General features: G+C 48.8%; 5 protein-coding genes across 5 annotated transcripts; 2 read left to right on the forward strand and 3 right to left on the reverse strand.

Annotated features, from left to right (window-relative positions):
- Positions 1 to 223: 223 nt before the first annotated feature.
- Positions 224 to 1,793, forward strand: FOMMEDRAFT_130722 (uncharacterized protein; the record flags this gene model as incomplete). The annotated part of the gene is made up of 6 exons (XM_007261454.1): positions 224 to 397; positions 479 to 921; positions 987 to 1,124; positions 1,190 to 1,429; positions 1,484 to 1,590; positions 1,702 to 1,793. 6 exons carry the CDS (start codon positions 224 to 226, stop codon positions 1,791 to 1,793), a joined length of 1,194 nt encoding a protein of 397 aa, XP_007261516.1.
- A 1,136-nt stretch (positions 1,794 to 2,929) lies between these two features.
- FOMMEDRAFT_115887 (uncharacterized protein) lies at positions 2,930 to 5,467 on the reverse strand. Its single transcript, XM_007261455.1, has 9 exons — positions 5,300 to 5,467; positions 5,162 to 5,254; positions 5,024 to 5,092; positions 4,698 to 4,964; positions 4,391 to 4,637; positions 4,199 to 4,332; positions 3,610 to 4,137; positions 3,379 to 3,531; positions 2,930 to 3,308 (listed from the first exon to the last, which is right to left on the reverse strand). Exons 1-9 carry the CDS (start codon positions 5,459 to 5,461, stop codon positions 3,153 to 3,155), a joined length of 1,809 nt encoding a protein of 602 aa, XP_007261517.1. The 5' UTR covers positions 5,462 to 5,467; the 3' UTR covers positions 2,930 to 3,152.
- Positions 5,468 to 5,664: 197 nt separating this feature from the next.
- FOMMEDRAFT_16225 (uncharacterized protein) lies at positions 5,665 to 6,478 on the reverse strand. Its single transcript, XM_007261456.1, has 5 exons — positions 6,415 to 6,478; positions 6,341 to 6,354; positions 6,176 to 6,282; positions 6,032 to 6,114; positions 5,665 to 5,957 (listed from the first exon to the last, which is right to left on the reverse strand). The coding sequence occupies exons 1-5, from the start codon at positions 6,464 to 6,466 to the stop codon at positions 5,932 to 5,934; spliced, it is 282 nt and encodes a 93-aa protein (XP_007261518.1). The 5' UTR covers positions 6,467 to 6,478; the 3' UTR covers positions 5,665 to 5,931.
- Positions 6,479 to 7,334: 856 nt separating this feature from the next.
- Positions 7,335 to 10,378, reverse strand: FOMMEDRAFT_150105 (uncharacterized protein; the record flags this gene model as incomplete). The annotated part of the gene is made up of 2 exons (XM_007261457.1): positions 7,335 to 8,123; positions 8,189 to 10,378. 2 exons carry the CDS (start codon positions 10,376 to 10,378, stop codon positions 7,335 to 7,337), a joined length of 2,979 nt encoding a protein of 992 aa, XP_007261519.1.
- Positions 10,379 to 10,928: 550 nt separating this feature from the next.
- Positions 10,929 to 12,750, forward strand: FOMMEDRAFT_130725 (TRAUB-domain-containing protein; the record flags this gene model as incomplete). Its single annotated transcript, XM_007261458.1, has 6 exons — positions 10,929 to 10,992; positions 11,073 to 11,169; positions 11,238 to 11,592; positions 11,643 to 11,825; positions 11,890 to 12,026; positions 12,096 to 12,750. 6 exons carry the CDS (start codon positions 10,929 to 10,931, stop codon positions 12,748 to 12,750), a joined length of 1,491 nt encoding a protein of 496 aa, XP_007261520.1.
- Between the last annotated feature and the right edge of the window lie 1,443 nt (positions 12,751 to 14,193).

Raw genomic sequence — 14,193 nt, forward strand, 5'->3', positions numbered from 1 at the left:
TTCAAAGTCGAACAAACAGCTGCACTCTTCCATTTCGTCCCAGGCAATCGGTCGTACACTATTATGGCGGGACCACTTAAACTTTGTAGTACACGAGCCCCTGCTCATTCCTCTCGTCATGGTTCTCAAAATGTCTTCTTTCTGACCGAGACCCGCAGCTGGACGGGTATAAGATTACAAGTTTTTGCTATGGAACTCGCTTCGCTAAGGTCAAGCTGAAAAAATGACCCTTGCCCCCCGTTTCAGCTCATCGCGACCCAAAGCCCGTTTCGTCGGTCGCCAACGCTCCAAGTTGGCTAAGATCGCCGATCCTCTATCCAAGAGATGTTCCACGAGCCTAATATTGGTCGTACAGGCGGACGCATTCACACTGCGGACGCGGTCGTTCAAAATTTATGTGCGTCACTTTGGTCGTTTGTTTCATCTGCACGTTTTCTTACCGAATCGATTTACGCCGAATATTTAATCCTTTGAGCAGAGCGCTAGCAATGTCAAGCATTCTAGATCCTCCCATTTCCCAATCCTCTCTCTTAGAGGTCGTATCCAGGCGGCTCTGCAGCGTATAAGTGGCCCTCGCCGCTCTACTCTCGACTCGCAGTCTCCCATTTCTCGGTATCAGTCGACTTCCCCAGGCGATGGAATGAGCTCCGACACGCCCCCAACAGGTCGTGAGCGGCTCGCTATCCGCTTTCTTGCGGGCGAACAGACGCGTCAACGTACTACTTCGACGAGCGCTGGAGGCTCGTCTGGCGCACCGCAAGATTATGTGCGGCAGCGTGCGATTTCAACGCATGTACCGAGTGCGAGTTCAAGTCGCCATGGACTTCGTCCTTCTACTCCCGCACCTTCCAGACTTGGTCCAGGTGGTGGACTGACGGCAATGCCTACACTCCATGCGACTCCGCCCGACACCAGGGGAAGGTTCGAAACACTTTATGCCTCGTAGTCTATTGAAAGCTTATTACTAAAGCTTAACTTCCCGTCAGAACTTACCATCTAGAAGTGGAACAACACCCTGAACGGACTGCCGAGTTTGGACCCGCTGTGCTATCGCGTCTGCCTCTGGCGCCTGCGCCAATTGTAAAGTTGACCATACGCGATCATACCGGATCGCCTATCGACCCGTACGTCGCATATGGATCTAAATACATCATATATGCCGAATTAGACTGAAACATGTAACACTTAGAAACACGGAATTGCCGTACCTGATTGCGCATTTGTCCCTTTGCACAGAGAGCGGGCACCCACTCGATGGCGGCGTGCCTGGTGCACCGTCGCAACATGTCCTTTACGGAACGCTCGTGTCTTCGGCGCAGGTTCTGCGGAACCTCCGTGGGCGTGTCGCTCCTTACTTTATCTTTCCAGATGTCAGCATACGTCAGCGCGGCCGATATACACTGCATATATCTTTGGTGCGTCTACCAGGGTGAGTCAAGGAATTGTTAGGTTTGAGAAAATGAAATAACGTGGATGAGCCTAGAATCGGTGGACCGGCCTCCGTGAGTGCTGGTAACCGAGGAAACACACTCGCGACGGTCTACACTCAAGTATTCGAAGTGGTATCCCAGAGTAATTACGCAGCACCACGTATGTCGCGCCCGTTCTCTAAATTCACGTGTGCGATCACGTTTCGCTGATGATCTTTTTACCCTTGCTATTTCAAACTATTTTGAAAAAACGAAACTACTACTACCACAGAGCCTACTCCGCTGACTCAACTATTCATCCGTCAAGGCGCCCGCATGTACGCTTTTGAATCTTCTTTCGCACGCCATACTACTCACGACTGAGACGAAATTGCATCTACTCTAAGGACCTACGGAATGTAACGAACAGCCCAGGCTATGCGTCGGCGCCGCTTCTGATGATGATGATGCTGCTGCTGCTCCGCCTTAATCCATATTATAACCAGCAACCTTATAATCCCGAATCCAAATTTTAATATCTAGCGCCTGTGGCAACTTTTATAACCTCGATTTATATTCATTGTCCTCTGTCGTCCCTCCACGCCCAAAGGACAATACGTTCGTTGTCTGTAGTCTGTAGCACTATATCCGCCGCTTTGTTGTTCACTCCTACTTTCGTTTTGAAGAATCCCGTCTCTTGCCGTACCGCTCGTGCCTCTTGCTGCGCTGCCCCCCCGCTCTTCCTTCGCTTTGTAGATGCTACTACGTATACGTACATTCACTTAATCTCTTGATGTGTTCATAGCCCCCCATGAATCGATGACATGTGTTTTTGTATAGCCCTAACAGACACTTATTTGCAATTGTGAAGGGAAAGGGACCGACCGGGACGTCTCAAGCTATTATTTTCTTGCGCACGCACGAGTGTGCGCGGGAGAGAGCCCGGGCAATTCCGAGATTCATCAATCATTTAGCAACGACAATTCCTGTCAAAAATAAGATATTTCACCTCCAAACAACACCCACGTCATACTGAGAGATCAAAGTTCCGGTAGTAGTAGGTAAGACCCGGAGCTGTTGCCTGTCAACCGTCAATTGAGCCTTCCTGGGCTAAACTCTGACTACTAGTAAAGTTTTGGTTCGCGCAGTTCGCGCATGCATTATTGAACGTTACCAGGTACTGGTGCCGATCCTGCCAGAAACAAACAACCCGTACAGAATTACTTCCCGCAGGCCAGGGCGCAGATAGACTTGTTGGGAAGGTAAGAAGCCCGAACTCAGGGAAGAACCCGGATATTAAATCTTCGCCTCAGAGGGAGGTGCAGAGCAGGAAAAACACTACGAGTGCCTTTCGCGGCCTGCCCGCCTCCGAGGACCCGTGCACGCGACTCCTCCGGTAGAATCCTCCAACGCCACCGGACAGGAAAATAAGGATGAAGGTTTGGAGTCAGACTTTAGGTTTATTGCCTCCAGAGAACAAAGAAAACAATCAGGAACAGCAAACCAAAAAGCATGTGCTTATGACGAATAAATTGGACAAAGGGAAAAAGCAGGAGAGGTAATGCTACAGCTATTATAGTCGCCGAAGGTGATGATAATGGACTGGAAAAAGAAGACGGACTTGCAAAGGGACCGACAAGGTTTGGAGAAGCAATTGTACGTAACAGTGGCCGTTGTGGCACAAAGTAGTAATGCCAAAAACAGCCGAAACAGGTCCAGAGAATAGAATAAAATAGTGCAAGGCTAAAGACCACGGGCCGAAGAAAGTCTCCTCCCAGACGGGCCAGACGGCCCTGCTTTACCATTAGCACCTTCATCCGCTACACCCTCTGGAATTCGGTTTGGATGGTCAGGAATGAGTGCAATTTCCTTCTTTGCCTCTTCCCAAGCTTCCATATTCTGATCGTGAAAAGAGTTTATCCAGCAATGAATGAATAATTATCTGATCACGAAAATTTGAATTGCGTACCTTCTTGCACCAGTCCCGATGACTCCTCGCCATGGCTAGGCACAACTCACGAATATCGGCGACTTTTTGGCGCTGGAATCGGTCAAGGTCGGCTTGAATAGTTGAACTGGAGTATTTGACGTCTTGTGCTGTCAAATGCAGAGCATCTTCGAGCTAACAACAAAAAGCATGCAAGTCAATGACAATTCGGAGGCAGAAAAGGCTTGAAGCGAAGAAACAAAGTCCGCGAACCTGCGAAATTGACTCTCGAGTTTTGCTTATTCCATTCCTTCGTGCAGTTTCGGGGTCCACATCCATCATCCCATGAATTGTGTAGCTAAGGGCGTTCAAAAGTCCCATTCCAGACCCACTCCTCCGCGGTGGTGTGCCAGCAATAGGGTGCGGAGGGGTGTATACCGCCTCGGGTACTGCATATTCGCCGGGACTTTCGAGAGAATTTGGGGAATGTGCTCGACTACCTTCACCGTTTTCAGAGTCACCATTGTTGCTATCCGAATGTCCCGCGGCGCCATTCGCGTTGACGCTACGACCAAGGGAATTAGAGGGACGTCCTCGGCCGAGAGCTTCTTCAAGCCGGCTTGCTTCTCGTTCAGTACGTTCAAGGTCCTCAAGACCAGCTCGCTTAGACTCAAGAGCGTCCGTTGTGAGCTCAAGCTGTGCATGTTTCTGATGCCGAAACATAAGGAGCTTTTTGATTATTGAAGCGAACTGTGCGTATTCATGCAATGGCTCAGCAAAGTTTTGCTCAAGATCCTGAAGCTAGAAATTGGCAATATGAATTCCAAATCTGGCCGGTCCATTCGAAGAAGCTCGGACTCACTAGCTGAGTTGTAGAAATATATGTAGCGTCAATTGCTTGTCCCGTCTTTTCGATAGCAGCTGCTAGTTGGCCTTCTTCATTCAAACTGAATCCGTTCAAGACGGCTCCCAAGTCCGAATGATCGTGCGCATATTCTTAACGTAAAGATTGTTAGAATCTTTTTTGTGTATTTGTCAATTCCTTTATGCTCACCGGACCATCGCTTCATTGTTCTGCGGGTTACCTTCTCCATGGGACCGCTCACATGGCTTGCAAATTTGTTTGTGAATGCCTCTGAATCAAGGAAGCGTTGGTCAGGTCTACGTAAGGGATGCGCGGCAGAGGGACTCGGAAGCGCCGCGTAAGCCGGAGACGCCTGAGGGTCTGTTGGATTGTGTGCTGGTGCCTTAAGAATATTCTTTGGTAATAGAGAAACCGGAGGAGAGTTTACTATTTCGGTCTAACAAAAAGGTATGTCAATCAAGAATGAATTAAGATAAGGGAGAAGCATGGCACAGACCCACGAGACCTCGCCTTCTAGGAAGCGATGGAATACGTGCTCATTTGATAGAATAGGATGTCGCGCGATTCGATTAAGGAATGTTTGAAGCATCCGCTTCCGTCGTGCAATCATAGCTACGTCTTCTTTCGCCTTACCCTGTTTCACGGCATAATCCCCAATTGTCTGTTTGGATGGTATGGGCGGTATGATCAATGTCGGATATAACTTTACCATGCTATTCCGAAAGGATTCGAATTCGGAATAACGGTGATATGCAGTTGCATTCTATTGGATATTAAAACTCAGAGGACATTCATACGAGGGTACAGACAAATCGCACGTACTCCGGACTTAATAACGTATGCGATGTATGGAGACGAAGCATGGTCCTGCGTCTTTTGGGCGTCAATAACCTAAAATTAAGGCAATATTTTATGTTAACCCGCTACAGTCACAAACCAAATTAATGCACCAATTCATACCTGTATCTCTACGTCTTCGCCGGAATGTAGCCATCTATCCCGCGCGCAGCAGAAGTCATCCTTGTACGCGTGCTGTGGCGCCCTGAATGAATTCTGCTTGTTCGCAGATGACGGCGGAGATGAAAAGCCACGGTTGACACCAGCAGACACGGGTGGAGACGCGGGAATACGTGCAGGATGTGCCGGGGGTGTCGAAGGTTCAGAGCTGAGGTCGACGTTGCTGTTATTCGGTGAATCTCTTTCAGACCGCACATCGTCCACGTCAGTCTGGAAAGGGTTGTGCTCGTCGAAGTCTGACATTGATACTGTGCACTGACAACGGCGACGAGAGGTGGATAGACAGAGGCAGTACAAGTGGACACGCTTGGGAGTGAAGAGCCTGACGTCGGCTTTGGGTCACTCTGCAGATCGTCGTGTCACGTCCTTATTCGGACTCGTGACTGCGGAGACGCTCATCACATCGCGATTCAAATTGATTCAATAGTTTCAGACAGACAGACAGAGCCAGAACAAAATTATCATAATAAATTCTGAGGAATCCAGCAAGTCGAGCATTCACAATAATATCCGTGCTTAACGATACATGCGGAAAGTGAGCAGAGATAAAGGAATTTGTGTATAAAGCGTTCTGGCACAATTCACGCCTTCTTTCCTCGTCTCACATAAAGGTGTTAATTACAGTAGGTATCCGACACTCAGAAGGAAGACAAGGTCGTCAAAAGAACAAACAAGACAGGCCAGGAGTGAATTAAGGGGGCCGAGAGCTATTCTCAGAATATGCAGTCGCAGCACAGATCTGAACAAAGTGCATGGTTGCCAGGTTGCGTGAGTATATCACTATTGCCACGAAATAACAGCGAAACAGTATACCTTCAAGTGCACAGCACAAGCACGCTCCGGCTAAGCATGCCAGACAACCGCCGCCAGCTCCTCCACCGCGATCCTGTTGTTGCCTGAAAAAGAAAGGCTGTGAGTCGGAAATACACACGACATACGATTTGTCACAAGACCTACACATAGACTGGCTGAGGTGGAGGTTGGGGTTGGTAGTAACCTGGTTGTCCACCGTAGCCTCCGGGCTGGCCGTAGGCTTGCTGGGGCTGTTGAGGGTAGTATCCGCCCTGTGTGATAAACAAATTATTAGCAAACACGTTTCGCGCACTCAGCGGCACTCCTTACACCTGGTGGCCCACCTGCGTGAAGTCCGGTCCGTCAGTACGCTGAAATCACAAAGAACAACACATTGCAATTACCTTGAGGAGGATAGTTTGGTTGGCCTCCGCCGTAGTAGTCTTTGTTGCTCATGATGATGAGGGTAGGAAAGAAGGGAGAGAAGACTGCGCAGCGCGACGGTAGTATCAGTCGATGCACTGCCCAGCTTATGTGGCGGGCACGTGCTCGGCATATCGGACTAAGTCCGGCATTAGTATTTGTCACCAGATCAACGGAATCGACTTTGAAGATCCCACTCTCCTTTCTTGATTTCAGTTAGTCGAAAATATACCATTGCTACGCCTTCCGCGACGGTCTGTTCTGCTGTTCGAATATTGTCCAAGCCATACGCACGATGTCTAATAATAAGAGACGACTTTTCACATTGGTGTCACATACTTATTACAGTACAAATTAATGATTGCATCGGATTCGTTTGTCCGTCTCGTGCATCAAGTCCGTCTGATAGTGATGCTTCCCATCCTTGATTATTCGCACAAGTATTGATCCCCCCAGGACGTTGTAACCTTCAAGGCCTTCATTCAACCTTTGCTACATACATTAACAAAAACTGCTTCATACAACTTTTTCATAACCACTCATTGGGGGAACTCAGACAGGGGAGACGGAGGAAAGACGGGATCAAACAGAGAAAGCCAAGCGAAATACGAAGAATCAAAGCTACAGACGCGTGCATCAAAAAAGATATTAATATCAAGCGGCACATGCGCTATTCGATGAAAATTTTGCGGAACACGGAGACCGGGGAGTACGGAGGCGAGATGGGTATTAAACATGAAGACAAAGCGTGATTGGAGTGAGGTGCAAGCCGTAAAATATAATAACGAGGAATTGAGGTTGATACAGAACATGAGGCATGATCTACAAGGCGGAGTCCAACGAGCAACAAAGAAGTGAACAAAAAAAAGTGAGACATTAATCTAGCCTCTAAGCACATCTCTCAAAGGCTGAGGGATGGAATGGACGAGCGTTGCATGCTGGCCGTAGCCCTGCTCTTAGAATTCGGGAAATGGTTGTGGCGGGTGTGAGATGTCGCAGACCCGAAAAACTTACGACTGCGCTTCTTTTCCTTGCGCAGTTCCTTCCGGGACTTGACGTTTTGCTGTGCAAGTTGAGCGTGTTGTTGCTGACGCTCGCTCGTTGGAGTACGGTCTCCATCACGAACAGGAAGGAGCATTGGTGATACCATTAACGAAGCCAGCTTTCCCCTTCTGTTTCCACGAGGCGTACTGTTATTGTGCTCGGTTTGGGCACCAGAACTCCCGGAGTTCCACAATGCCGTACTTAAAGGACTGCCACGCAGCATGCTCCCAACGGCAGAGCCATAAGAGAATCCATCAGATGGACGAGGTGCACGAGGTGTACCGACAACGTCCATCTTATTCACGATGAAATCACCCGTGGCCCCAGCCGCACGCGTCTTGCGGAATGCATCTATCGGGATCCGGTCCCATCTACGCAAATTCTCGATGTGACGAGCGCGTTCGGAGTCGGACTCGCAAGTGTCCATCACTTCACCCGTTTCAGACGCCGCAGAATCGGGGACAGTAGCGTCAGAACGTTCCGGCTCAAGGAATTTGGTGTCGATCACATCGTCCAGTTGGATAGGTTCACCATGGGGCAGTTGAGAATCATCAGTGCTCTCAAAATCACCAGAACCAAATGTCTCGTAAGGCGAGCGAGCAGCACTAAGCAGCGAAGGTGTACGTGAACGATAAGAACGATCACTCTGTCAAATTAGCCCACGCGTGAATAGAAAGTTTAATGTGCAATAAACAGTAATATACAACTTACGCCACTACGGCTCAGGACACTTATTGAAGTACCACGTCCGCGAAGTCTTCTCACAGCTGGATATGGACAGGGAATGGCACCTCCAGAATTACTACCTGAGCTTGAGATGAGCACGCGTCTAGTCTTGTCAAATGCCCGAGGAACGAATGAGCCCATGGTCGGGGCAGAATGAGTCTGTCCAGAGACTGCGTCGACGGTATCAATATTAGTGGCCTCTTTGCGCTTCGTCGAGGAAGACTTCCTTGACAAGATTTCAATAGGTTTGAGAGGCGGCCTGGTTGAACTACGGGTGGATGAAACAGACGAAGAGGCCCTTTCTCGCTCTGTTGGTCCCTTCGTAGGACTGCTGAGCGTTGACATAGGGTCGATAGCACCAAGTGATGCTGGGAAGTGAAGGAGAACTTCACGCCGGGGTGTAGCAATGCCATCTACGTCGACAAACTCATCCTCGGTCGTTTCTCCGTCGCTGCCCTCATAGAATTCGACGCCCGTCTCCTCTTCAAGGTCCCCAGAGCAATTGTCAAACATTGCAACAGCCTCCTCCTCTTCCGAAGTTGCCATCATGGCTTCGGCTTCTTCGTACCCTGGAATCGGGGAACCCAGTGAAGAACCGAGAGGAAGTCTGCGTGTTGGCTCAATTTCGAGACCAGATATGGTGTCCCTGAGGCTACCGGAAAGTGAAAGCTGATCCCAACCTTGTCCGAAAGGGAAACTCTCCGCAGTATTACGGTCAAGATCAGCAAAGGGTGCGAGAAACCCCGCAGCAGCAATCTCAGAAAGCCGCATCATGTCGAAGCCGGCGGCACTTAGTCCTTCATTCGATGCATACATCTCATCGTCCTGGGTACCTTCGTCAGCGGGATCAATCTCAGCGTCAACCATTCGCTCATCGCCACTTTCTTCACCGGTCGAATCACTCAGGTTAGCGAAAAATAAGTCTGCGTCAAAGCTGCTTTCGTCGTCATCGGTCCAACCAGTGGCAATCCCCGAGTAACGTACTTCCTGTTGCACACTCGGATCGTCCGCATCGTCATCATTTTCATCCGCTTCATTGTCTTCTTCGTCGTCCTGTTCCTCTTCTCCTTCCTCGCCACTGTCAGTATCCATATTAGTGTCGGTACTTTCATCCACACCTACGCTTCTTTTTCGGATGCGAAGGTCCCACTTGTTATGATACACTCGCTTGCGGCGAGCGTACTCATTATCACTCAACAAGAATGACGGAGAATCTTGGGACCGGGAGAAAGGGGGTACCTTATTGCCGCTATCAGAATCCGTGTCAGAACCAGAGTCAGATGACGAGCTGTTAGAAGAAGAAGAAAACGCTGGGACGAATGTTGGAAGGCCAAATGAATGAAGATCAGCCATCTCATCGTCATCGTCAAGTTCGCTAAGTTCCGAACTCTCATCCTCGATAACGGCCTGCCGGTTCGATTTGCAACGTTTAGTCTTTTGCTGGGCTTTTCGTTGCTGTGCTTTTGCACGACTTGCGGCAGCAGCGCCATGCAATTTTTTGCCCTTTTCCTTGGTTGTGGAAGAGGAAGCTATTTGTGAAGATCTACGAGATAACGAGGCTTGTAATTGCCTCGCGACGACCACGTTGCCATTTGATTGGCCAGTGACCACGACCGGATGTTTTGCTTCCGAGGCATTCTTTGCCGCTTCGCGAGCTGCGACTACGGCCTTCCTCGGCCGGCCTCGTTTTTTCGGGATAGAACCTGTGGCATTGTGTTGTAGCTCGTGTGCGCCCCCAGATACGACACGTTCGGCAATGGGAGAGGACGTAGAGGCGTTTTCCGACGCGATTTTGCTGGAAAGGGTCTCCACAGGGTCTTTGGCCTTTTTCTTGGATGAGTGCGAGCGTGAAGCGAATGGCTTTGCGCTGGTTGACGTATGAGGTTGATGAGGCGGCCGAGGCGGCAACGTAAGTTTGATCTTTAGCGAGGCTAGCCCCGACGTTGTAGATGTAGGAGCGCTTATTTTTCTGGGTACATCTTGAGATATATAACCACTTGAATAACTGTTGGTCTGCAGGGAGCTGGTATTGCGAGACCTGTTCGCGCAGGTACACTCGCTCTCGCACACCGGGCAGATGTCGTCGTCGTCCTCCGGCTCGTTCGGCGACATCGGGGAAGACTGCGAGCCGCCTTTTTCGCCTACGCCTACGGTATGGGCGTGAGCAGACGGCATTGATAGAGCTTGGGTCTGAGGGTTGGAACGATCTGGGGAGGGGACGAAGTATTAGTTAAAGACGTTTTTGAAGCGTAAGTGATAAATGAAAAGGGGCCAAAGAAATCGCGAAGCAGACAATATGCATGCATGTCTTGTTGATTTACGACGGATAATGACATGCGGCAGGCCTCGCAGTCGGTTAAGTTCCTTCGGGAAACGTATAGTGTGACCCACAGGGCCGAGGCTCAGTTGACGAGAAGAAGTGCTCATGAGACTTACTCTGCGTAAGATGATTTTTGGACATTTCTGTGCAATGAACATGAGAGCGAGGTAAGCTCCAGAGTGGCTTGTCGAGGGTGGAATGCGCAGGGTTTGTTCCTGCGACGTACGAGGTGGAAGGTGAGATGGAGAGAAAAAAGTCTGGCGCGCTGTGCCTGCATTTGGACAGCATCAATTTTTGTTTTTTTTCTCACACGATCTTCTTGGTGCACACACCTCTTGACCTCTTGCACCGATGTCGAAGCGTATGCATATCCTCTCCTTCCCGACAAATCCCCTTACTTACCCTATGTTCTCTCTAGACGTATCTTTGGCTCAAACACTTGCCCAGCTCGACCAGCCAGCTCCCGTAGGTCGGTGTGTATATTATTGAATCCACCTCGTGCTAAAAAACTTTCTGACGGGCCTGATCTCATTATGTGCACGTGGACAGATTTTGACCCAGAAGATATATCAATTACGAATGCCCAGCCAGAACACGCAAACGAACTACTTGAGAGCGCAGGTAGAGAGCACTATGTAGACGTTGGGTAGGCATCGTCACTATTGCCCCATTGGGCTTTCTCCTTGCCCTTTTCTCATTTGGCCTCGGCGTTAGTCTGTCTGCTCTCCGAAGCAAGCTGCATGAAAGTCTTGCCGACCCGAAATACGAGGGGGTGCACACCTCGAGAAAGCAACTCGAAAGCGACGCTGGCGACCTGTCGGATGATGTGCCTGACAGTTCTCGAGGGCAACCCGTGACCTCGGAGGAAGAAGATGAGAATAACGATGGAGAGAACGATGAAGATACGGACAACGATAGTCGTTCTAACGGCCTTCGAGAACACGCTCCGGAGCCTATATTGAACACAGATTCCGCTCCACAAAGAACGGAAGAACATGACCCTTCAATTACGCTGAAGCGTGCGCGTGAGGAAGAACGAACAAAAGGCAAGGCAGTTGCAAGGCAACTAGTAAGTCAAACTATTTGCCTTTAGGGAATGGCACATTCAAATTCGTTTAGGTAATATATGACAGACTCCTGGATGCGCGAATAAGATTACAAAAACTCGTATCCTCCACGAACAGATTACCCGATGCGACAGGCATTCCATACTACCTTGCGAGCTCTGAAAGCCGCGATGCAGCTAACAAATTACTTGCAGAAAGTTTGTCCCTCGCAGATGAATTGTTTGACTTCCAAGAGGTGAGCAACAAAACGCATTACTTGAAGCCAATGCATACAGAAAGATAACCAACATCCTCCTTAGAAACTTATGACTACTAATGAAACCGTCACCGCCCCAGCTCGAAAACGTCGAAAAGTGGACCAAATTGCTGAAGGGGACCGTGATTGGGAAGAGGAATTACAGGAAAGTAGTGCACACTTCGCAGAACTAGAGGCAACGTAAGGCGGATCACGTTCAATATTTCTCATCATCTGTCTCCTAACCCGAATCATTTCTGTGGACGTTAGCTTTCACCCTCGTCTGCTCTCGACGCTACAAAAATGGTCAAACAAGGTTCTGGCAATTGCTCCTGCAACCCTTCTCCCCTCAAATCGTACGAAATTCTCGAGCAAAAACTCAAGTCAAATGAAGGGGGCTGTCCAGCTCGTAGATGAGGCGCTACTAGAGCGCGATAAACTACTTGAAAGAACACGGAATTGGCGTGGATCGGAGAATCGACTGCCCAGCGTTCGACATTCGGAAATTTCAGACGCTCCTCCTGATAATACAATGACGGATGTTTTCGACGACACGGACTTCTACCAGACATTACTCCGGGACGTAATCGATGCACGGTCCGGGGCGGAATCTGGTCTAGGTGATCTTTCAGCGGATTGGCGGGCATCGCAGCAACAACGTAAAAAGACACGCCGTAGCACTGTTGACACACGTGCAAGCAAAGGTCGAAAGCTACGATACGAAGTTCATGAGAAGTTACAGAACTTTATGGCTCCCGCTCCTCCGCCTGGTGGTGCTGTTTGGCACGAAGAACAGATTGACGAGCTGTTTGCGTCGTTGCTGGGGAAGGGCTTTCCTGATACTGAAGTACATGAAGAGGACCAGGGAACGATGGACGTCAACGTAGAAAATGCTGTAAGGGGCGGGTTTAGAGTATTTGGATAGTGATACGTGATTTCTCATCTGTCTTGTAACTTTTAAAAAAATGCTCATTCGTATCGGAATGTCGACCTTCACGACTTGATCCTATCTTTTACGTTGTCGCCAAAGTATCTTAATAGTAAGCTCGTCAAGCTGTCCTTTTCGGCATGTCCAACCTTCACACTTTACCTTCGTTCCTTCATGAATATCATCATGCCTTTCAGATCAAAACACAAATGATTATTAATTTTATAATTTATGCCCTAATATGGAAAGTGCTACTAATTTAACTAACTTAGAGACGCGTTGTGTCGTTCACGGAGTTTAAATTTTGAGCAGGTCTGTCTGAGAGACCAGGTCTCAACTTGTGTCAGCTCATCATATGCATATCAACAAACAAAGCCTTGAGTGCATCAAAAACATATGTGCATACTTACAAAGGTGAGAATAGATGCTGTCCTTCCAATTCAGTGAGTGTATAAGCTGCTTTGATAATAATGTTTTGTGTGCTCAATACAACAAAACTAGCCATTGCGCTTTAGTTTTATAGAGTCTTGCTTCACCGCGCTGCCAACAATGAACTTTGCAAGATAAACAGTCTGAAGGGAAGCGAGCTACTCCTGCATCAGCTCACAGGTCAACTCTTTAGCTCGTCTCTTCAAGCTTGCACAAGTATTCTTTAATCCGAGATGTCTGGATATCAGTCATTTGCTGTTGCAGGAGCAGGGCATATAGACAAACTTGTAGTTGAAGAGCTCTTTAAGAAGAGGACTAACGGGGTAGTACCTTCTGTTGCTTTCTTGACGCACAAGATGGATCGAATCCATACAAATGAAACTCTGTAGATTTATTAATATCTTCATGGTCAAACGAACACGACGACCTAGTTACTAAGGGCGACGAGCGTGTCGTTGTTGACTATCATTCCCAATCATCAATCCAATCCGCTCTTTCTGGCATTGATGTCGTTATTTCAATACTTCCCGCCATCGACACCCAGGAAGGTCTCGCAATTGGCGCCAAGGCAGCTGGAGTCAAGCTCTTCGTGCCCTCTGATTTCGGAAATCCAATAGATAGATCTACCGAATCAATTTGGGGAGAGAAAGAAGTGCTGAAAAAGAAACTTAGAGACGAAATCAAGTTGCCCTATGCCGCGTTCTACAATGGCCCGTGGTCGGATCATGTATTCATAGGCAAGCTGCTGTAGTCCAAATGTTGACTAGCATTGCTAATACCGGACAGGCGTTTTGCTGAATTGGCCGGGCTTGACTTTTCAAATGGAAAGATGGTGATTCCTGGCTCTGGTACGGCCGACATATCCTGGACCACCAGACGTGATGTCGCTACTAGGTTCGTCGCACACGTACTCACCGCACTCCAGAAGGATAAGATCGAGGGCCACCACTTCCGTGTTGAAGGAGATAGAGCCGTGAGCAAATCCTATCCAGATTCGAGCCTGCTAATATA

Source organism: Fomitiporia mediterranea, assembly GCF_000271605.1.
Source record: "Fomitiporia mediterranea MF3/22 unplaced genomic scaffold FOMMEscaffold_1, whole genome shotgun sequence".
Classification (NCBI taxonomy): Eukaryota; Fungi; Basidiomycota; class Agaricomycetes; order Hymenochaetales; family Hymenochaetaceae; genus Fomitiporia; species Fomitiporia mediterranea.

What these genes read in the sequence shown, in the direction of transcription:
- FOMMEDRAFT_115887 (XM_007261455.1), bottom strand. Translation starts at nt 5,461, where the DNA reads ATGTCAGACTTCGACGAGCACAACCCTTTCCAGACTGACGTGGACGAT. An exon ending in GCGAAGACGTAGAGATACAG is followed by an intron (nt 5,093 to 5,161) that starts GTATGAATTGGT and finishes CCTTAATTTTAG; the next exon opens with GTTATTGACGCCCAAAAGAC. An exon ending in AACAATGAAGCGATGGTCCG is followed by an intron (nt 4,333 to 4,390) that starts GTGAGCATAAAG and finishes CTTTACGTTAAG; the next exon opens with AATATGCGCACGATCATTCG.
- FOMMEDRAFT_16225 (XM_007261456.1), bottom strand. Translation starts at nt 6,466, where the DNA reads ATGAGCAACAAAGACTACTACGGCGGAGGCCAACCAAACTATCCTCCT. An exon ending in CCACCTCAGCCAGTCTATGT is followed by an intron (nt 6,115 to 6,175) that starts GTAGGTCTTGTG and finishes TTTCTTTTTCAG; the next exon opens with GCAACAACAGGATCGCGGTG. An exon ending in CTTGTGCTGTGCACTTGAAG is followed by an intron (nt 5,958 to 6,031) that starts GTATACTGTTTC and finishes CACTTTGTTCAG; the next exon opens with ATCTGTGCTGCGACTGCATA.